General features: G+C 41.2%; 1 protein-coding gene across 4 annotated transcripts in view; it reads left to right on the top strand.

The window, feature by feature from the left end:
- Positions 1-21,992, top strand: part of FBXL7 (F-box and leucine rich repeat protein 7) — a 187,937-nt gene that overhangs the window by 146,889 nt on the left and 19,056 nt on the right. The window contains exon 1 of one of the 4 annotated variants that reach the window (XM_035318060.1): positions 20,022-20,081. The exons of 2 other annotated variants lie outside the window; for them this stretch is intronic. In XM_035318060.1, coding sequence (XP_035173951.1) covers positions 20,063-20,081 — 19 coding nt within the window. In that variant the 5' untranslated portion in view covers positions 20,022-20,062. Of the gene's footprint in view, positions 1-20,021; positions 20,082-20,160; positions 20,184-21,992 lie in introns of those variants that run through there. One more of the 4 variants, XM_035318063.1, reaches the window with a different exon arrangement.

Genomic DNA, 21,992 nt, shown 5'->3' on the forward strand with positions numbered 1-21,992 from the left:
CACATTTTATAGCCACCACATCTTTTCATTTCCATAGCATAAGTACTGATTTTATGGCAGGTTCTTGGGTGTAATTATACCAAAGTCAGTCTGTACCATTGTTTTTCAATGTTATCAGAAATGGTGGTCAGACAACAGTGTAACATTCGGTCATAACAAAGTTATATTTCTGGGAAGCTTCTTATACTTCATGATTTCGTGACATTCTATAGGACTGCAAAGACTTACTTACTTACTGTGTTTTGGAAAAATCCTAAGCATGCAAAATCTGAGTATCTTGTTCCTAAGCTGTATGTATGGTGCTTATGTTCAGCATCGACTTAGCAGGGACAGGTGGTTTTTTGTTGTTGTTGTTGTTTTTTCTTTTTTTTTTCTGTTTTTACAGCAACATTGACTTCAAATTGCACGTGTGGATCACAGACTGCTGTTTTTCTTGAGACACTTCAGCTACTTGCAGTTGAAAGTCAAGCAGATTTTTTTTTCCCACGATATGGTTGAAATGTGACAATGATAGAGCAGATTATGCTGGCATCCTCATTCTCTTTCCTATGTCACATTGCAGAAACTCAAGCAACTGTCGATGGCAAGTCTGGGTGTAGTGTCTTGAACAGAACATTTAGAACTGGTCACTCCCAAAACTCTGAGTGCTTACATTAAGTATGGAAAGTTTGGCTCCACGCAGAATTTCCAAATGGGCAAGAGATGTGTTCCTGGGAAAGAGATGTAAATAGCATCCCTGAAAAAGTTAACGATGCGCTAACCTAGCATATAAAGTTTGTGGAGTTGCCTTTAAATATGCTAAAGACATTATGGCTTGAGAAAGAAATTAGTGTCTGGCAAATTATAGGTTTGCATGTAAAGAACAATAGTGTCTTAAAACATGAAGTAGACTTATGGGAAAATCCAGGCTGTGCACATTTTTGTGCTGCAATCGCTGTGATGAGGGCAGAGTGAAAATGCCCTGGAGCATTTCTGGAAACTTCAAGTGGAAAGATGAGGAGTAAGTGAAGAGGAGGATAGTGCAGAGGAATACAGTGTAGGGAGTTATTGAGACCTATACAGAACAAGCAAACATGAGAGCTACAATCAACTTCTATCACAACTATTTTCTTGCTGTCATTTGATAGAATATGGGCCAAATTCTCATCTCAGAGTAGTGTGAATCTGAAATTGCTATTAACCCAATTTTCAGAATGGCTTTCTGGACAAATTCTAGTCTTTCACCTCTTATGTTAGTATCTTTGTTTCTCAGATATGGAATCTTAGAGCAAGCAAAGAGGAATGCTTTTCTTGGTCAAGAAAAATTTTCCTGGACAGAGAAGAGTGAAGGCATTGTTCCAGTTTCCATCAGAATCTGACGCTTTCATTGGTATTTTTTATCTTATTTGGGGCATGAAATATTCCAAGAAGCAATTGGACAAACTGATTAAAAATTGCAAATGAAACACCTGATTTTTGTGGTAGAGTCTGATTAAGAATTATTGGTCTTATAATAAAGTTTACTGTTTGACAGACGCTATTAAAGGTAAAATTGAATTTTCACTATAAACTTTATATGATAATGTTTATTAACGTTGCTTTCCCTAGAGTCACTTACATGTTGTTAAAGTAAAATGCATTAAAATTTAAATACTGGTCTGGCTGGGTTAAGACCGTTATATGTTCAGGTCCTTTCCTTTCGTCATTACATTTTTATGAAGATCAAAAGTTTCTGTATTGGAGTGAAGGCCTGCATTCAGGAAAACTTTATAGTCACATCAAATCAGAGTGAAAATGGAATCGTTTTGCCACTCTTTAGTACAAGCAGTGCTTCAGAATGCTGTGCAGTATGAACGTAAACTTGAGTAATTTTGGAAGAAGTTGTAAGTATAAATACTGAGTTCCAGATTAAATAATGTTTTACATTAGCAGTGAGTGGGTCTTGTGCAAATATTAAAATAATAGTAATAATAATAAAATTAAATATTTCTAAGTAATTCTAGCCTATTGCATAAAGATTGAGTCTGAATTCTTTGAAAACCAATCAGGTCAACCAACGCAATACCTAAACTCCGAGCTGTTTATAAGTTTGTAACCTCAAGTCCCTGGTTTTTGTATTTAAGAAAAAAAGGGAAAAACAAACAAACAAACAACAACAACAACAAAATGCTTTTTAATTCTTTGCTCTCCTCAACCTTAATCTCCTGAATCTTTTATAGTTGCAGGTTTTAATATAACATGACTTGGTCAGTGAAACATCTTTCTTGTCGTTGCAATGTGCTTCCCGTCCAGCTACCTAGTAGAGGCTTACATGCATTGAATGCTTAACTTCTTCAGTAGCCAAAGTACACCTTTTGATGGTAAAACCTAAAATTTTAAGTATGTCTCTTGAAAGACTTTTAAAAAACAGTGTTCTTTTCAACACCACCTCTTCCTGCAAAGAGGCACATAAGAGAGTCAAACCTGGTTTTGCATGCACAAGTGTTTCAGTCTGATGCAGCTGTTTCACTTTGAATCCAGTATTTTAGGCTACACACTTTTTACTTTTGTTTTCCTCCTCTTTGTTTGTGACAAGGAAAAGGTTTTCCAGCATGAGGGTGCGTTAGGGGGAGACGGGGGAAGGACAGGACGAGACACTTCTTTTTCATAATTGGCTCATAATTTGACTTCTACAGTTTGTAGAAGCGTTAACAATGTTTTACCATGTGAGCTGGCAAGTGTCTGTTTTTTTCTTTAGCATTTTTGTTTCTCTGATCAGTTTGGTACTGTTTCCTTCCTGAATGTGCAAAGGTGATGGAGGCTATAAAAACCTGTTAGCATAAAGAACTGGGAATATAAGACAGTGATACAGATCTGTTTTCAAGCTTTGTATCTGGGGGGTTTCAAAGGTGGGCAGGAACACATTTCCCTCCAGTTGTGAATCACTTACTCTCTTCAGACCTGGGGTCAGAGAAGAAAGAAAATGTATAAATGCTAAACAAGAGGAAAGGGCTTTGCCTGAGCTGGGAGAAACTACTGGAGGAGAGTCTGAGAGAAGTTCAATGACCTCCCTGCGGCTCAAGAGAAATGACGGAGTCTCTGGGTGAGATGGGGCTGCTTTTTCGGGTAGCAGTCAGCTGAGTAAAGGGCAACAGCAAAAGGGTTAGGGGGCTTCAGGGAGCGCGGAGCAGTATGTAACATATGCACGGCTTTTTATCCTTTGTTCTGAGTGACTGATGCTTGCTGATGAAGTTATTATTATGGTTTGCATCCATAATTGAAGAGATTAGGTGGTGCTGTGCTCTATTACCATAGATAGTAGGGGAAAAAAAAGCTATGATAAGCATGTATTTATCCAAGTTCTGAAGCAAGTGTCTTACAGTTAATAGAAAAATAAGAAATACTGTAGAAAACACTGCAAAAGATTAGGGCAATGTGCAAAACCTTCTTAAGGTAAGATCTTTCAAAATGCATACTGCTCAGGTAGAGGAGGGGATGGAAATCAGAAGGTAGGGCTGAGCAGGGTTTTGCTGGTAAGCACACCAGTAGAGTTAGTCTCTTGCATAAATGTTTACACTCAATGATCAGGTGGACGCTAAACAGTACAACAGCAGTCTTTCAGAAAGAAGTAACAGACATAGCATGAAGCTCAGAAGATGAAGGTAATCAAATTAAGGAGAGTGAGCTACAGACTAAATAGTTTACTATTTTTAAATAACCATGCAGAATAAAGATAGCCATTGCAGGGATGAGGCTCAAAGCAAGCAATGATGTAGAGATGAGTGCAAACTTACCTATATCGATCTTTTTTTTTTTTTTTTTTTTTTTTTTTCCCTTTAACTAAGTAACATCAGGTAAACCTGTGCAGTTCTTCTCTGTGGTATCACAGAATCATAGAATGGTTTGGGTCAGAAGACCGGGTAGCCTCACTCTCATGAGATGCAACCCTTACGAGCTCTGGTGCTAAACCCGCCCGTACACCATGCACAGCAAGGTTGTACTTGTGGTTGATTCTGGTGTACAGGCTCTTGGAGCCCTGGTTTAAAGTCCAAGTTATTCGTGTTTTGTTGTAGACAGTGTAAAAGCCACCTGTGATTCCTTATGTATCTGTTCCCTACAGCATCCTTAAGCAACAACAACAAAACCCAACTATAATAAAATTGTTAGATGATACCTCTTCCTTTTCAAATAGCCTAGAGGAAACCTGGTTCTAAGCTAATTTATTTATTTGACTCTTCGTTGTTCCTTGTGTACAGCAGATCATTTCAGAAACAGTAACAGTATTGAAAAACATGTCTTAAAATATGGAAACTGAACTCCAGTGAACTCTGTGCATTATGTGTTTTGTTTTGCTGCTTTTTCATTAAGTTGCTCTCTCTACCTTCTTCCTCTAACCAAACCCTTTGAAAACACCTTGGTGGAGTTTCCTTGTTTTATCAATTACAAAGCTGCTATGTTCTCAGCACTCCTGTTAAAATAATGTTTTTGATAGGGTTGCACATAATTGCACCAGTGACCTTTCTGCACTGGTAAAATTAGGGCAGTCTTGAAGGTCAGCATGAACAATTCACTGAATCAGCTTCGCTTACAACTGACTTCTCCCTTCCTGGCATTAAAACCCTTGACAGGCGTGCGCTCCCTGCGCCCTCGGCTCACCCTCAGCCGCTTACACTGCTCAGCAGTGGTCCAGCTCCACGCCAGAGCAGCGCTTGCATCTGTGGGACAGCAAAAGCTGCTTTCTGCTGCACTGCTTAGGGCTGCTCGGTGTAACTGCACAGGACTGAGAGGGCACTGTAACATGAGCACACTGCAGGAAGATGATTGGTGCTTCGGCGGGGCAGTATTTGTGTGTGCAGTACAGCTAAATGCAGTACAGCCAACTGCAGCTCCCTGGGAGCCCATCCAGAGCCCTGGGACATCTCTGATCACCGCAGGAGCACGTGCCTGTGCCTGGGTGCGGAGATAGCGAAGGAAATGAAATATGTTCTGTGGAAATGTCACTGCACACTTACTCTGTAAATGGTCTGTGCAGAAATGGCACAAGTGTGGCTTAGGCTGCCTGATAACTCTGTCTGCAGTCCCAAAGCAGATGCAAGGACTTTACTAGGTCACTCTTCCTTCCCACACCAGTGCCCTTTTCCTTTTCTCAGGTGACAACAGCAGCTTTTGCTGCTTCATTCTCTGGAAATTAATTGCTTTTTCCACATCAGGTTTTCCCAGGCTGGGGCTTCTAAATGCGAGCTTCTTAAGTAAGCTTGTTCCTCAGTTTTTTCTGCCTCTTGTGCCCTGCAGAAACAAGCTATATTTCTTGTGCGTTGTGTTGGTTTTTTTTCTTTGAAATTAATAAGCAATAACTTTTAGATCACGTTAGTATTTAAACATTTAGTATTGTCTTTAGTATTAAACATTTAGTATTGTCTTTTCTTGGCACATACCTACTACAGTTCTCTTTACTCATTTTGAGATTTGGATGGCTGGGAAAATATTCTCCTTTCCTCTTTGACTGGATTGTAATAAAAGCAGTGTCAAACCAACCATTTTCTGGATGTTTTTTTTTCTTGCAGGGCCTTGAGGAAATAGAATTTCTATTGTTTCCACCAGAGTTCTGGTATAGCACTGCAGGTGGTCAGGAATGAATCACAACTCTCCTGTGTGCTTTCTACAGGTGGTCTTTGGCTGAAACTTAAAATCTTTAACCAGAAAGCTCCATCAGCTTTGAAGAACTTCTCTGAAGAGCTGACGGATTGGTCTAAGAATTATTCTCCCACTTCTCTCATCTTCAGGAAGGCCTTAACACACTGGTGCTAGCAAGCCAAAGGTGTCCCTGCCTCTTGTCTATATGTGCCATTCTTCTGAGTCACATCACTAGCTTCTGTGCTACCTCGCTCTGCCTTCCTTTTGTGCCACTGTCGGAAAATGCCCATCTCCTGCTGTGCTTTCTTCTCTTACCTTCAGACGTTTATTAGGAAGCCTAATATTTACCAGCGTAAGCAATTGACCGCACAATATTTTTTTTTTTTTAGTTCTAAATGCCGTGTTGCCTGTTTACAGCTTAACCTTTCTTTGACCTGCTTCACAGCTTACTTTCTTGACTTATGGCCCTCACCAGTTTTTCTCCACCATTTGGCTCCAGCTGTTCTTATAAAAAGGGACATTTAATTGCCTCTTCTGGTCAGCCTTAGGGCTTGAGGGGACTCATCAGTTTTTATCATGTTTGCAGTACTCTATAGAAGAGATAACAAATCTTTACACTTGGCAGTATAATGTGTTTTCAGCCATGCATTTATTGGAAGTGCTTACATGGCATTCTTGCACGATTTAAAAACCATGTGAGAGGGGAAGGAGTGAGATGTAAAACAGTGATGGATCTGAGCAAGATGTACAAGCAGTATGAATAGGATAGGAGGACAGGTGTTGGGTCTTGTTCTGCAAGTGTTTCCATCATCCAACTACAGCTTGTGTGAAGTCTCATCTCACTGCCATCTGTTCTGAGCCTGTCGATGGTTAATTTGGTTTAATTCCTCTGTTCTCTAGTGCAAGAGAATAAACACTGTACAGCTCTTCAGTGCTGCTTGTGACTGTACAGCGCTTCATCATAGTCTTTGTCAATTGTCTCTTTATCCGACTGAAGAATGTGTAATTTTTTTTTAATGCAGAAGCTGTTCCTTGCCTTTGATTGTCCTCAGTGTGCTTCTCTGGACCATTTCAGCTTACACTAATTGTTGTGAGGGGAAAGGACAAGAACTGCACATGGTACTGACTTGTACTGTCACTCTGAAAATTGATTTTTTCTTTTCCTGCTTTTTTATTCCTTTGCTGGCGTTTTGGTTTTGCATTTTTTGTTTGTCTGAGAGAGCGTTTGCTTGGAACTACAGTATGTAGTATGCCAAGATCATTTTCCTGAGCAGCAATTGTCAGCTCAGGCTGTGTCACTCTTTATGGAAAATTATGTATTTCTGTGTGCATGCTTGTAAGTTTATTCAAAATGAATTTTGTTTGTATCTACATCAAATTGCTTGTCAATGTAATGTCCAGTAACAGAGTACGATTAAGATTTTTCTGCAGTCTCTCAGACTAAACCCTTACCTTTATCTCCTTGAATAGCTTAGTATCAAATGTCATTTTCATTATTTTCCCATTAAATACATTGTCTAGATTACTTATGAGCATATTGAACAGTCTGGATCCTTCCTTTAATGGCAAGTCCTACTCTGTTCCTTATCCTCATAAATAAAAACTCTGTCTCAGAGATCTTCCTACTTCTTCTTGTGGCTGCTCAGTTTCTTTCAGGACCTTTTCAGGAAGACTGAACATCTTCTGGACATTCAAGTGGGCTATATCCACCAGATCCTTCTTTGTCTTTAATACTTTTACTTGTTGCGGCTGCTAGCTGCAGAGGTTTTGTTTGCCAGATTGCAAGTAACCCTAAATTTTCCATATTTTGCCCTTCTGTGTCCAGAGCTCTGGCTGGAAGACCAGTTCATACTGCTCAGTAACAGGGCAGTTTCTCTTCTTTGTCCGTGGTTGGTGGAACTTGCATAAAGCCCGCTCTGAAGCTGGATAGCTTAAAATCTGCAGAAGGAGATGCTGGTCTCCTGCACTTCGCGGTCCAGCAGGATTGTTTAAAGCAGTATCAGTGGGAATGGTTCCAGGTTAGTCTCTGCAGCACAAAAGACCTACTGTGAGCCAGATCTGTGTCCAAGATGTATTCACATTATGCAAGTATTTCCTGTTCAAGATGACTATTAATCAAGCCAGACAACTCTTTTACAGCAAAAGCTTTCTATAAAATTATGTTCAGGACATGGCGTAAAGTTACTCCATAAAAACAGTTGTTGATGTTTAAAAACAAAAAACAAAAACCACAAAAACATAAATTGAGGACTAGGGGAGTAAAAAGACTGCTTCTGGAAAGTAGAATGGCATTTAGTTCTTGCATGATCTCATCTTTATGCTTTTCAGGATTAATATTTCATATTTCTACTGAAAAAAGACTGCAATCATTTAGCCTTGGAAAACAGGTTCTGTAAAAAGGATAACATGGATTTTATTTCAGAGGTTTCTTGTGAGAATGGAAGTTATCCTGTGTCATAGAAGATAAGCTTGTGTATTATGCTTTGACAAGGCTATCAGAAAGTCCCATTACAAGATCTCTGCTAATCGTCTTGCATTTGGACATACAAACTGAATTAAAGAACGTCACTAACTTTTGGCTTACGGAGGGCAAAAAAGTACTTGCAGCCTGCAAGCAACTGGTGTTTTCCTCTCTCTGCCTTAAAACATTGGATTTTGGGGAATAAGAGTCTCCTAGGCAATGGGTAACTGCCATGGGGAAAACAAAACCACCACTGAGCTGTAGTTAAAGTCATGAGTTTTCCTTGTCATTTAATTAAGAGTCCCCTTATAATATATATAAATATAACATATTAATGCAGCGATAGTATGTATTGATATATATAAATATAAATAGGTACAAATATGTTTCACTTTCGAGGTATCTTCTCATCAGGCTTTGTTGATCAGAACAGCTGCAGCTTTCCTGTAAGACTTTTTCCATGCTCCAGTGGCTGGTGGATGTGCAGTGGGTCTGTGCACCAACCGCCTTTCTTTGCACCCCCAGCCCGATACTCCCCTCTGCTGATGTGGTTCTACAGTGCACGTGTGGAAACAGCTTTTTTCCAAGATGATGATGGCTCAGCTCCTCTGGATCTGCCCCATCTTCCTCTCTTAGAAGGACCCCTGCTGAGTTTCACACTTAAAAATACGGTGGAAGGTTTCCACTTCCCAGAGCATCTCATTAAAGCACAGCTTTGGTCATTGCTGGCTGCAAGGTTTGCGGCTGAGGAAGCGGGGTCCCATTGCACAGGACACCTTTCCTGCTGCTGCTGCTGTTGGACAGGCAGCTAAGCTTGCCTTTTCTTTACAGAGATGGTTTCAAAGGCTCGGTTTGGGTGTTGCCTTGTGTAGCAGAGGGCGTGTGATGCAAGCTCTGGAGAGGAAGGAAGAGCAGCATTCCTCAGGGTTGGCTGCAGGCCACAGGGCTGTTCAGGTCTAAAGGATCCTTGGAATTATAGGAACAACACAGCGGATATCTAGGATCATCCTTCTGAACCTGTTAAAGGAAATCCATCTATGCTAGGTACTTGACAACTCACTGGGAAGCATAGTCAGTCAGCCAAGTGCACTGCTTGCAGACCTCAAATATGTTTTATGTTGGCAGTATTAATTCTGAGTAGAGAGCAGTGTTACAAAGATATATTTTATTCTTTTGGAAGTTATTTTCATGCAACCTCTAGGGATAGCATGCTCTTTTTAATCCCCCAGCAGTGAATTTTCACTCTTCGTCTTGTCTGCACAGACAGTAGAAGGGCCAGGCAAACATTCAGTCCTCGCCCTGCCCTAGTGCACAGGGACAGTGAGGTACATCTTCACTGATTTACAGAATGAATTTTTAAACAAAACCAGCCCGACTTTATAATGAACTTTATAGAGGTATAAAAGCAAAAACTTTATCTATTCCTCCAAATAACTCCCTTGCCCAGGTTTCATTTGAGCTGGAACAGGGCTTTATCTCTCCCCTCTGCTACTCCCCCATCCTGTGGTTATGGCTGAGATTTCCTCTCATTAAGGGAATTTCAGATGGAGCCCACCCTCAAATAAAAATCCAAACATTTTGCTTCCCTTTGGGCAAAGGAGGCAGGGAGGCATTTAAAATACAGGAGACAGACAAATAGCCTTTCTAAACAAACAAAGGATAATTGCTCTCATAAATGTGGGTCCTCATAATTTAAGAGCAATAGTTTATATACTTGGTAAGCCTTATAAACAGAGAGGGGAGACAAGGGCCATGGTTGTGTTCAATAAAAGCCCCAACTCAACAAGGCCCTTGATTGTTAAGTTGTGTGTTTGGCAAGCCTCCGCCAAGTTTACTTGCTAGCAGCGCTTTGCCGTGTGTGTTTATAGCAGCATGAAGCAGCAAACTCTGGGAGATGCTCTACAGAAAGCCATGGTAATGGGTGGTGGTGCTGAGAGAGGAGGCAGAGGCACAAACAAACCCTCCTGCGGATGGTAAATCTCTGTTACTACATACAGCTCCATGCTTTGGATTTTGCAGGTGTAAGGCTCATATACAAAAGTTAAATTTAGTGTGTGTTTACAGTACAATATATAAAAAACTTAAATGTGTCATGTTTGGCCAGATGGTGGAAACCAGTAGTAAAAGCTATGAGTTGGCCTTCTCACCACAGGTCCGGGACACTAGATAACTCCGTGGTTTAGGTCAGTTTGCCTGTTTCGATTTCTCATCTTTTAAAAATGGCATTTAGTCTTTCTTGATAAGGTTTTGAAACAGGTCACGAGTGTGTGTTAACAAAGTCTGTGCAAGAGGAAGACTGTTCATGAGTATTGAATTACTAGCAGGATCTTCATATCACGTCTGATCTTGGATGTATTTGGCCATGCAGGTGAACAAAGCTGGAGCTGAAAATCTCCCGTACATCAAATAACAAGCCTTAGGGTTCCCGGGTTTTTCTGAGTTGCTTGCATGCTGCATAGTTTTACATGTTCTATGGTGTGTCCAGAGGGCTATATTTTAAGTGTGCTAGCATCTCTAACATCATGCTTTTGAGAAGTTTGTGCTGTATTATTGTCCTGGTTTCAGTATGGAATATACCATCAGACATCATGCTGAACAATATATAGGGGTGGCTAGCTGGGGTGGGGGGCCGGCTGCTCAGGGATAGGCTGGGCATCGGCCAGTGGGTGGTGAGCAATTGCATTGTGCATCACTTGTTTCGTACACACATTATTATTAGTAGTACTATTATTATTATTATCATTATTATTATGTTCCTGTCTTAATAAACTGTCTTTATCTCAACTCACAGGCTTCACTTTCCTGTTTCTCTCCCCCATCCCAGAGAGGGAAGGGGGAGGGTGAGCGAACGGCTGTGTGGTGTTTAGCTGCCAGCTGGGTTAAACCACAACAATTATGCATCAGCTTCTTTCCCAAGCATCTACAAACTGCTTTTTTTCCTTCAAACTAAAGCACTTTATATCTGTATATTCAGATTTTAGCTGCTGCAACTACTGCTCCTGATAGTAGGCAAGTTATGCCCAGCTCCACCTGCACTGGTTTTACTGCTGGTGTTGGGAAACAACAGATTGCATCTCAGCAGCAGCTGAATGATAAGAATAGGTGCATAGAGATGCAGAGAGAAAGAGGCATAGCAGGCTGAGCACAAGTGTTAAATGTGTTGTTAACTGTGGTTTCCAATATGTCATATTCTGCCTAGCCTTGAGGAGATAGCTGACACAGTCAGGTTGGTGGGACCCATGTAGTCACACCTATGGCACTCTGGTGAGAAAAAAATCTTTCTTCAGCTCTGTGAGCCTCGCTTGCCTTGGCACCGTGGCACCAGAATGCACAATTGCAAGGAAACAGATCTCTTCTGAGCCCAGCCTGTGCTTCCTATCTGAGGGCAGCTCCTCAGGCTGCCGAGTGACTATTGGTTTCACTGATTGGATGTGATTGAAGTAAGCTGCCAAAGCTGTGGTGGGGAATGCATGAGGCAATAAATACTGTGGAGGACTTAAAGATGACTGATACCATTTAGATGCCCATCAGCTGGCTTTGAGAGCATAGATTTCTCAAAGTACAGTGGTGCTACTTTGTTCCTCCCATGTTACAAGGAGCATATAAGTGCTAGCTGCAGAAGAGGCCACTCCATCCTGCTGGGTGCTTTGGGAGACCCTCAGCGCTGGCTGCTGCAGTTGGAGAATGCTGATGTGAGTGAGTTGGTGGGGAGCATGCCAAGCTGTGGAAGTGTCCTGATCAGCTGTCAAAAGAAGACAGGCAACTTATTTTCTCCAAGTGCTGAATCTGTCAGATGTGGAAGCGTCAGGTCTCTTACCTAAGTTCTCAGCCACCCTGACTCATAAAATTATGCCTGAATGTCCAAGTACATGCTGGGGTAAGTCTTTGCAACATAGATGAGGAATGTCGATGCAGTGTTTCTTTTGGATACAGCCTTGTGAAAGAAGCAGAATATGAATTTATATCAAGGTTGCCAAGACAGCCAACAACATCTGAATTCCTTATAGGTTAGTGTAATAGTCACAGCAGCTTACTGTAAAATATACAATTAAGTATAAACTGAATTTCCTAATCCATTTTGCATTGGATAAAACATAAGAATAAACGTCTGGCTTAGTCCTCTGGCTCCACTTGTCATTATCTGTAAGACATTTTTGACATTGTATTGTGCAGTGGAGTTGTGAGTTCGGACAGAGGGATTACAAAAGGGAAATGAATGAAATGGCAGCACTTTTATACCTTCGTACTGAAGCCAGCTCATTGTGTGTTATCCTCAGAAACCACTATGCTTTCCATAATTTGGGAATCTGGCTGGGATGTTAACTTTCCCTGCAGCAGCCCATACAGTGCTGCGCTCTGCACTTGTAGCTAGAACAGCAGTGGTATCACACCAGTGTTGTGTCTGCTGCTGAGAAGTGCTGGCACAGCATCAGGACTCTCTCTGACCCTCCTAGGGGGTGGGCAAAAAGTGAGAAAGAAACATCAGCAGGGCAGCTGACCTAAACCAACCAAAGGGATATTCCATACCATATGATGTCACACTCAGCAATAAAAGGTGGAAAAAGGAAGAAGAGGGGAGGGGTGGGCTCTCGTTGCGAAAACGTCTGTCCTCCTCCCGAACACTGGCTACGTGCGTTGAGGCCCTGCTTCAAGGATGTGGTCAAGCATTGCTCATTTGTGGGAAGTAGAGAGTAATTTCTTTCCTCTGCACTTCCACATAGCCTTTACTTGTTTTGTTTAGTTATTCCCTTTCCCCCTCCCTTTTCCCCTTTCCCTTTTTTCCCTTTAGTTGAATTGTTTAATTAATAATATTTCCTTAATAATATATATATATATATATTTCCCCTTTTTAATTAAATCATCCTTATCTCAACCCGTGAGTTGTTCTTTCCTTTACTTCTTCCCCTCCTCATCTGAGGAGGGGGAGTGAGAGAGCGGTTGTGGTGTTCAACTGCCTAGCACGGTAAAACCACCACAGGAACATGTCCCATTTCTGCAGCATGTCTTCCATAACAGTAGCTGAGCTGTCTGCAGTTGTCCCCGGCTCTAGGTGAGGACCAGATGCTACCTGAGATCATTTTTAGTTTCTTGGTCCTTGGCTTGTGCTGCCCTGATGAAAGGGGAGATTAATATTGGAGAATTCAGTTAAAACATGGGTAGGAACCTGGAAAAGATGGTGGCATAGTTAGTTGCCTGGCTGAGTTGGAAGGAGCTGCGCTGGACACACCCTGGAAGCTGTTCTGTTCATGGTGTAAATTTACAGTTACAATATTTCTGTACTTGGAGTCTCCTAAAAGTTTTACAGGGATCTGTTTTTCAGGCAGTGCTGCGGAAAAGTGTCTCCTTTTCATTTTACATGAAACCTATGTAAGTGCCCCTTGTTGTAAAGATTTATCAAATTCTTGTCAGAAAAATATTCTGTGGCTTATCTAATTAATTTTTTATTCATTTTACCATAATAAGCTAAATTAAACCTAAAGCTTCAAATTGTCATTCACAGTGTACCTCTGGTTCATTTTCTTTTATAATTCTACAAAGAAACTTTTCTATTGTAGCATGCCAATTCTTGATCATAAGTATTTTGAGACACACACACAAAAAAAAAAAAGAGAGAGAAGAGATAAAGCTAACAGGGCAAAATCATTCTGTTGAAATTGAGATTGGAATATCCTCATAAGGAGTTTGACACCTCTCCCTAGCAAGATACTTAAATATATCTAGTTGTCTTAAATTTGGTTTTCTAGTCATAGTAGTTATATAATATTAAGTTTTCCCTGGTGCACACTTCTATAAGCTTTTCATTCAGTCATAGCACCTCTGTGGCTTCCAGTACTTTCTATACTTAGTAAGAAAACTCAGAACCACTGTTTTATTACTGGCCATCTGTAATTGTAGTGATCTGCCTATAAATACAGCCAAATATAGCTTTATATGGAAATAATATACACAGATGTCTGGAGAGATAGTTGGATTATACCAAGGTTGTGATTCTCTGCTGGAGAGCCGGACTGTGCAGCCACTGCAGTGCTTGCATTAATAAACTGCTTTCATCCTAATTTCAGTTTAAAATACACGAAATGAGTAAAGACATGAAGTTAATCAGCAGTCAGTGAACTCTGCATCAGGGATCAGCACCAATAATATCACCTGAAATAACTGACTCTGCCTCAGTTGTTCCCCAGATACTGCTGCGCTTGCATGAAGCTTGTTACACTCGGTACAGAAGGCTCCATCACGCCACCAGTGAGTGCTGTAGATACCAAGAGTAACGAAGAGAAACAACCAACTGGCCAAGGTGTGCCAGGACCAGGGCTCAGTCCCAAGGCAGGCATCACACCTTTGTTCCGGAAGAAGGAAAAGCTCAGGTCCATGCCCAATAATCAGCCCTCGGAGTAGGGGCACTGTGCACCTCTCTGATACCTTTTCTTGTTGTGTGGTTTTCAAATGGCTTCTGGCTATTTTATAATGCAGAAGATCACTTGGGAACATAGGCTTCTCTCCTTCAGTGTTTATGAAATAGAGCTTTCTAAATCAATGGAGGCCATTCACTGTAAAAGCTTTGTGAGTCAAATATCACTTCAGAAACATGCATTTGTCACCTCATCTCAGTGAAATTAAAGCCTCATGAGGTATTTTCACTGAAAAGGCAGGATGGTTGAGATATGTTGTTTTTGTTTTTTTTTTTTCAATACAGGGAAAGCTCCCTATGAGCTGAATAGACTGTCTGAGCAGCGACCTTGCTTGCTGCTGGTGCAGGCCCTGAGGCAGGCACCCTCCTGTGAGGTGTGAACTACTTTCATGCTAGGGTTTGATGCAGTTAAACCACAACCTGATGCTGTGCTGGCAGAATTCAAATACTACAAAACCTATGTGCAGAGAAGTTCTGTGACCAATGATTGCTTGTTTTCCAACTCCTGGTTGAGGTACAGTCATCTGATTTCAGCAGGTGGTGAACAGAAGGCCCATTTCATGTGGTACAGAGATGCTTCTGTGTAGAGTTTAACTCATGAGATTGCTCTTAAGAGCACAAAATTCAGTTGGAAGGAATTCTGTACTTCAGAGACCTCTGTAAGATACAAGCTGCCATCAGCGCTCCTGTCGGTAAAAACATCCTCCTTCAGAAGGAGTAGCGCCCCTGCCACCGCCATCTCCTTCCATGTCTCGTGTCAGAACAGTGAAGCCAGAGTGAACAAGAGAGATGGCTTCTGGTATAGACATCCTTACCCACAAACTAGAGAGTAATGAGGAGCTGGCAACAGATTTTGCTTTCTTCCAAACTAGATAAAACTAAATAGTGAAAGACTATATTTTTGTAGTAGTTCTGGAATGGCTACACATATATTGTCCTGAACTATGTGTAGTACCAGTATAATCACTGCCTTGTCTATGGCTCGCACATTCTGTAAATGGAATTAAAATGAAAGAACAAGTAGATAATCACTGTGACTTTTTATCTGCTCGTAGTAGCTTAGTGGACCAGTGTTAGCAGTCTCATTTCTTAAATCAGCATTTCTCATACTGACACTTTCACAGTGACATGTTACTATACATGGTGCACGCTATAAATAGTCACTAATCCAGCATGAGTGGAGTGTAGCTCAGCATAATGAATTGAGGGGAATACTTTCCAGGCAATTACTGATGTTAGCAGAAGACTCTCTGCCACAAACAGAACGGAGAGTGTGAACCAAGGCAGGAGTGCTTCAGAGTTGGTGTGGGTGGGGGCATCGTGATCATTTGAAATGCTGACTGCTGTAACCTTATGGTAGTCACTGGTAGCGCAGGGGACTCTGCACATCTTAGGAAGTACTCAGCATCCAGATACTGCAGTATCAGCCTCTTTACTTGTAAATCCAGTGAGCTGGAAAATGTGAAGTCACTGTGGGTCTCAAACATTTCCTAATATAAACTCTTTCAACCTCCTCATTAGAAGTTTTAAAATGTGCCTGACTGATCTCTTTTTGTTGGCTGTGCTCCATGTTTCCAAATTATACTGAAAAAATGCTAGAAATACATTTTTTATATGATTTCTTCATTGTGCAAGTCTTGAAGTCTTTTGCAACTGAGAAGATGAAGTCATTACTGTAGTTGTCCTGAAACTTCAGTACCTAGTGCAACTGTAGCACAGTATCAAATGCCTTACATAGAACCTGAGGCTCATTACATACACCTTAATTTACATCACACATCCTGTAAACACAACCCTGTCATCACTTTGCTGCTTAAATGTAATAGTGCTGTGTCAGTAGGGCACTGTTTTGCTCTCTCCACAGCTGAACAGAGTGCAATTTTCACCTGTGGTTTGTGTCAATCAGCATGTCTTCTGAAGTCTCTCTCACAGGAAGAGTGCTGTTTGAACTGAGGGAGCCTCTCTTAGAATTTCCTGGGACTTCAGTACAAATTTAGCAGTTTAAGTAGTCCTTGTCCACAAGCTTAAAATAATCCATCCAACTAAGAAGTCTTTAGCCTCAGCTCTACCTTTACCACAAAGGGATGAAGATGGAGAATATAATACTTCCTCTGCACTGAGGGAGATTAACAATTATATGTGCTACTCGGGAATCACAGAACGGATGCCAGTATATGCTGTCTTTCAAACTAAAGTTATAAGTTATCTTCAGTGTATTCATCATATAATAGGAAAAAAAGTTCTTGAGGAACTTTTGCTGAAGTTCAGCAGTCATGTAAGCCCCCATAAGCAGGGCTTAATGTACTTTTGTGGATCATGTACATTGCAGTGAACTTCATCCTCTTTTAAAATGGAGATTGATCAGTATAGAATGAATCATAAGTGCAAAATCTGTAAAAGTATGTGCTGAAGTGACCTTGAAAAAGTTGTGCATCCCTGTACCAACCTGATGGAAAAGTAGCAGAGGTTCACTTCTAAAAATAAGCATTGATTACGGTCTGTTATTTTGCCTTATTTTTCATGCACCTTGCCAGCAGCATGCACTAAATTCTTTCAGTGGAGTTTTACTAATTTATTTTAGAAAGGCAAGGATGACTGATATCAGGGCTTAAAGATGGTAAAGGGTGGAAAGGTTCTTGGGTCACCTTGTCTAAACAGCAACTTAAAGCAGAATTTTCTTCGTAGATGAGTTCTTCTTTTGTCTTCTTAATCATACTGTTTCGTAGGAAGTTCAAGATGTCAATCCCAAACGCCACTCCAGGCAGCCTATTCTTTGACCTAACTGTGTATTTTATGGTAATTTTTAGCTCTCAACTATAGTGTTTTCTCTTAGTCTCAAACTTTGCTACTGCTCCTTTTTACATGCCACCTGAAGTACAGTAACTATTCCATCACCTCTGTCTCTTATCTGAATACATTGTAGGTAATGGTATTTATTAGCATGCCATTTTCAATCTTCAGCTGCACAGGTCAAGGTTATCTAACCTCTTCATGTGATGTTTATGAATTAACACATTTATTGTTTTATTTTCATAAGGTTTGGATCTGTTTTAATGAAGTATATTTTGTTCCTCTGTGTGAGGCCTCAAAGAGAAGAGGCTACATGAGTTCAATTGAACTGGCAATCTCAAACTAGTTGAGGTTGGAAGGAATCTCTGGAGTCAAAGCAGGGTCAAATAGAGCATGTTGCCCAGGAAACTCTCTAGTCAGGTTTTGGGTATCTATAAGGATGGAGACTCCGTGCCTCTGTGGGCACTCTGATGCAGTGCTTGACCACTCCTGCCATAAAATAAAATAAAATAAAAAATCTTCATTTAAATGAGAATTTCTTGTATTTCTATGTCCCCTATCTCTTGTCCAAGAAGAGTCCGGCTCCATCGTCTTTGCACCCTCCCTTCAGGTATTTATACGCAATGATGAGATGCCCTCGAGCCTTCTCTTCTCCAAGCTAAAAGTTTCAGCTCTCTCAGCCTCTTCTTGCCAGATACTCAAGTCCTTTAATTATCCTTGTGAACCTTCACTGGACTCTCATGAGTAGCTCCGTATCTCTGCTGGGGAGCCCAGAACTAGACCCAGCACTTCTTGGGTGGCCTCACCAGTGCTGAGCAGAGGGCCAGGATCACCTCCTTCACCTGCTGGCAGTGCTCCACCTAATGCAGCCCAGGAAGCTTTTAGTCTTCTTTCTCACAAGAGAAAGCCATTGCTGGCTCATGTTCAACTTGTTTTCCACCACAACCCCCAAATCCTTTTTTATCAAGCTGCTTTCAAGCCCATCAGCCCCCAGGCAGTGCTGGTACGTGGGTTTATTCCTCCCCAGGTGCAGAATTTTTTGTGTTGCTTCGTTGAACTTCATGAGGTTCCTGTCAGCCCATTTCTTGGCCTGTCAAGGTCCATCTGGGTGGCAGCACATCTATCAGGTGTATCAGCCATTGCTCCCAACCTTGTGTCATCACAAACTTGCTGAGGGTGCACTCTGTCCCATTATCCAGGTCATTAATGAAGAGGTTATACGGTATTGGTCCCAGTATACCAGTAGTGACTGGCATCTGTTTGGACTTTGTCTCATTGATGACAACCCCTTTGAACCCAGCAGTTCAGCCAGTTTTCAGTCCTCCTTACTGTTCACTTCTAGTCTGTTCATCAACAGTGTTTTGATGAGGAAGTTATGGGAGACGATGTCTATGTAATGTTGAGTTGTTTGTTTTTGTTTTGTTTTCTTTTTTCTTTTTAATGAAGGGGATTTTTTACTTATAGGTCACTAAACTTATGTTCAAGTCAACCTGATATTTTTGGTCAGATGTGGGACTACTACTGGAAGTTTTGAGATAGACTAGTTTTTCAGTGAATTTTCACAAAAAGATACCCATACTTTATACAGGTATCAAGATCCATGGTTGAGCTCTAGGGAATTCTCTAGTTTGGAGGAAAATACCACAGAACAAGTACCCTTTAGCTAGTTCTCACTAATGGCTGTGTTATCAGCTGACAATATTTACCTGCTTGAGCTATAACATATACCAATGAAAGTGATCATTTATTTTCTCATTAACAAAAGGTATTTTTGAACAGGAAGATTAGGCACCAGTTAAGTTTGGAGCTTGAGAGTTACTGTAATGAAATACTTTTAATGAAATATTAAAGTTATTTCGCAGAATCCCCAAATGGCTGAGGTTGGAAGGGACCTCTGAAGGTTAACTGGTCCAAGCCCCCTGCTCAGGCTGGGCCACCCGAAGCTGCTTGCCCAGGATCTTGTCTAGATGACTTTTGAAGAGTTCCAAGGATGGAGGCTTCACAACCTTTCTGGGCAACCTGTGCCAGTGCTCCATCACCTGCACAGCACGGAAGTGCTTCCTGGTATTCAGAGCAAACCTCCTGGGTTCCAGTTTGTGCCCACTGCCTCTTGTCCTGGCACTGGGCACCAATGAACAGAGCCTGGGTCTGTCCTCTTTGCACCCTCCCTTCAAGTATTTATTACAAGTTGATGAGGTTCCTCAGCATGGTTCTTTTCTGGGGGCTTTTAAAAAGAAAGTAGATATCTAAGATGTCTCTATAAACTGGTCGTATTAAATCTGATGATAAATGTGAAAGCCGGAAGTCAGCGATGGTGGTTGATACAGTTAGGTTAATATGAAAAGTAGAGGCTGAAGGATTTAAATAATGCCTTTTTTTTTTTTTTTCTAGAGTTCTTGCTTTGAATAACAACTGCTTCAGTGATTGTGCAGATGTAAACATCAGGGGTTTTTCCCCATATTGATTTTGATTTAATGATGTCAAAACAAAAACAATCAGTGAACAGTTTTGTTTGTCTCATTTCAGTAAATTGAAATTAAATTGAAAACGAATAATTGCAGTCAGTTAATATTTTATGCAAAATGAGGCAATTATTATGGCTTCTAGTACACTGGGAAGTTATTGAAGTTGCCATAAATACGGAGTGCAGAATTCTTGATTTATTTACATGTATGTACATCTGATACTCCTCAAATGTCAGAGTACCATATGCTGTTGCATATAAATAGCAATCTACAATTTATACATCACAAGTCACAGACACAGCAAGTGGGAACTCAGACAGCAGGGCTGGGTTTAGAGGATGGCTAATGCACTGCTCTCTCAGTTGTAAGTACCATCTGTTTTGACATAGTCTGGGACTGCATCGCGCTGGTGGTCAGGAATCCACGCAACTTAGCGCACTTGGGCTGCAGCCAGCTACTTTTTCTAGTAGGAGAAAGCTGCCAGTGGCCGTGTCTCTTTCCCAGCTTAACTCCCGAATTTCCCATAAACAAAATGTTAATCCCTGTGGTTCTGAATAAGCACTATTTGCATGCTCGGTGCATCACTGTATGAATATTGCATGTGTGTGCAACAGAAGAGAGGACTGCTGACTATCATTTTAGTACTTTTATGATGTGAAATGTCTTTTATAAAAAATCCTAAGTTTGTCTGTCTTTGGCAGAGAGGTGTTGGATAAGTTAGTGCTGGTATCCTGGGTTTCTGCTTTAGAGACCTACATTTCTTTTCTTTCCTCCCCTCCAGAGCATTTTTGTCACTAAGGTCACAGAGCCGATGTTTTGGGGAACTGGCTTTGGCCAGCTCTTCGCTGAATCTATTCCTTTGTCCATAAATATAGTGGTAGCATTGTGGATTTGTAAGAAACATAAAACGGGATTAAGTGGAGCTTTCTACCATTCCCCTGAAAAGCCCTGGAGACCAGCTTTGCTTTCTCAGTTTGGCCATATGTCAAAAGGGAGAGGGATGCGGCCCTAGAAACGAGGTATTTGCCCACAAAATGGGAGAATGCTTGCCAGGATGCTGGCAGGTGTTTTTGAAGGAATCTCATTTGTAGGAAAGAAAATAAACTTTGGAAACCAAAGTATAAACGGATCTGAGCTGATCAGGGTCAGGTGTTTCGGGTCAGCCTTCTGTTACACTCTGCACAACTCAGATGATTTTCTGCAATCCGTGGCCATACTGCAGACCTAGTCTGGGCTCTCGGTGGAACCCCTTCAAAAGCATTATCCTGAATGTAAACACTGCCTCAGATTCCTAAAATGCTCATCACCTCCGTGTAATTCTCCTACAGGATTCAAAAGACTTCACCTGAATAAGGTCACCTTGGAGTGAGCAATACCATATCCAACAACTAATCCAGCAGTTTTTACAGGAGAGGGCTGTGGTCTCTTTTCCATCAGCAGCATTTTTCATTCTTGTTTTATTACCACTCCCTTAACGGATAACCCAGCTGGAAGAAGCATGCGGAGGTGGAGTGGAAGAGAGGAGGTGTCCCTGTTCATTGCACTGCACTGGAGGGTTGAGGCTTCATCTGCTTTAGCATCAGTGTCCCTCATCTGGGACACAGGGTGGCTTTGTAGGTGCCTAACATGAGAATGCAGTGAGAACTGAGCTGAACGAAGCCGAGTTGGGATTTGCTTTGCTTTTCCTCCCTCCCCCCCTCCCTCCCTCTCTCTCTCTCTCTCTCTCTCTTTCCCCTTTAAATCTAGAGACCTCTTCTCGTGTTGTGTACAATTCTGTCCCATAATTTGGAGGGTTGTCTCTTCACAGATTATCAGTTAAGCCTATGTTTACAAAGCCTGAATTTATTTTAGGGAGGACGTTTGGACTATTATAAATTACATTGATTTAATGAATCTTTAGCATTGAAACTTGAATGTTAAGAGAGGAACACAAATTTGTGGTTTTAAATATATTGCTACTGTTCCATCTTGTGTTTACCCTTTTGTTTATCATGTACTTCTGCAGCTTTGGAGGTCAAATCATGAATCCCCTATTTTAGTCCATCATTTCTGAGCGTCATGCATTTTTAAAATGCAAGTATTTGATTGTGACAAGCAATGTTCTGTTCCGCAAAGAATTAACTTTTGGTGGATATGCTGCAAACAGTCATTCTTGGGGCATTATTTGTCTGCTGTAGATTTGGTTACCAACTGTGATTGCAAGTCATCTTGATTTGTCAACGAAGTGAGGGTATCTTTCTATTGTCAGCTGTTCCCCAAGGAAAGCATTCCTCTG

The sequence above is a fragment of the Oxyura jamaicensis genome, chromosome 2, assembly GCF_011077185.1.
Source record: "Oxyura jamaicensis isolate SHBP4307 breed ruddy duck chromosome 2, BPBGC_Ojam_1.0, whole genome shotgun sequence".
NCBI lineage: Eukaryota > Metazoa > Chordata > Aves > Anseriformes > Anatidae > Oxyura > Oxyura jamaicensis.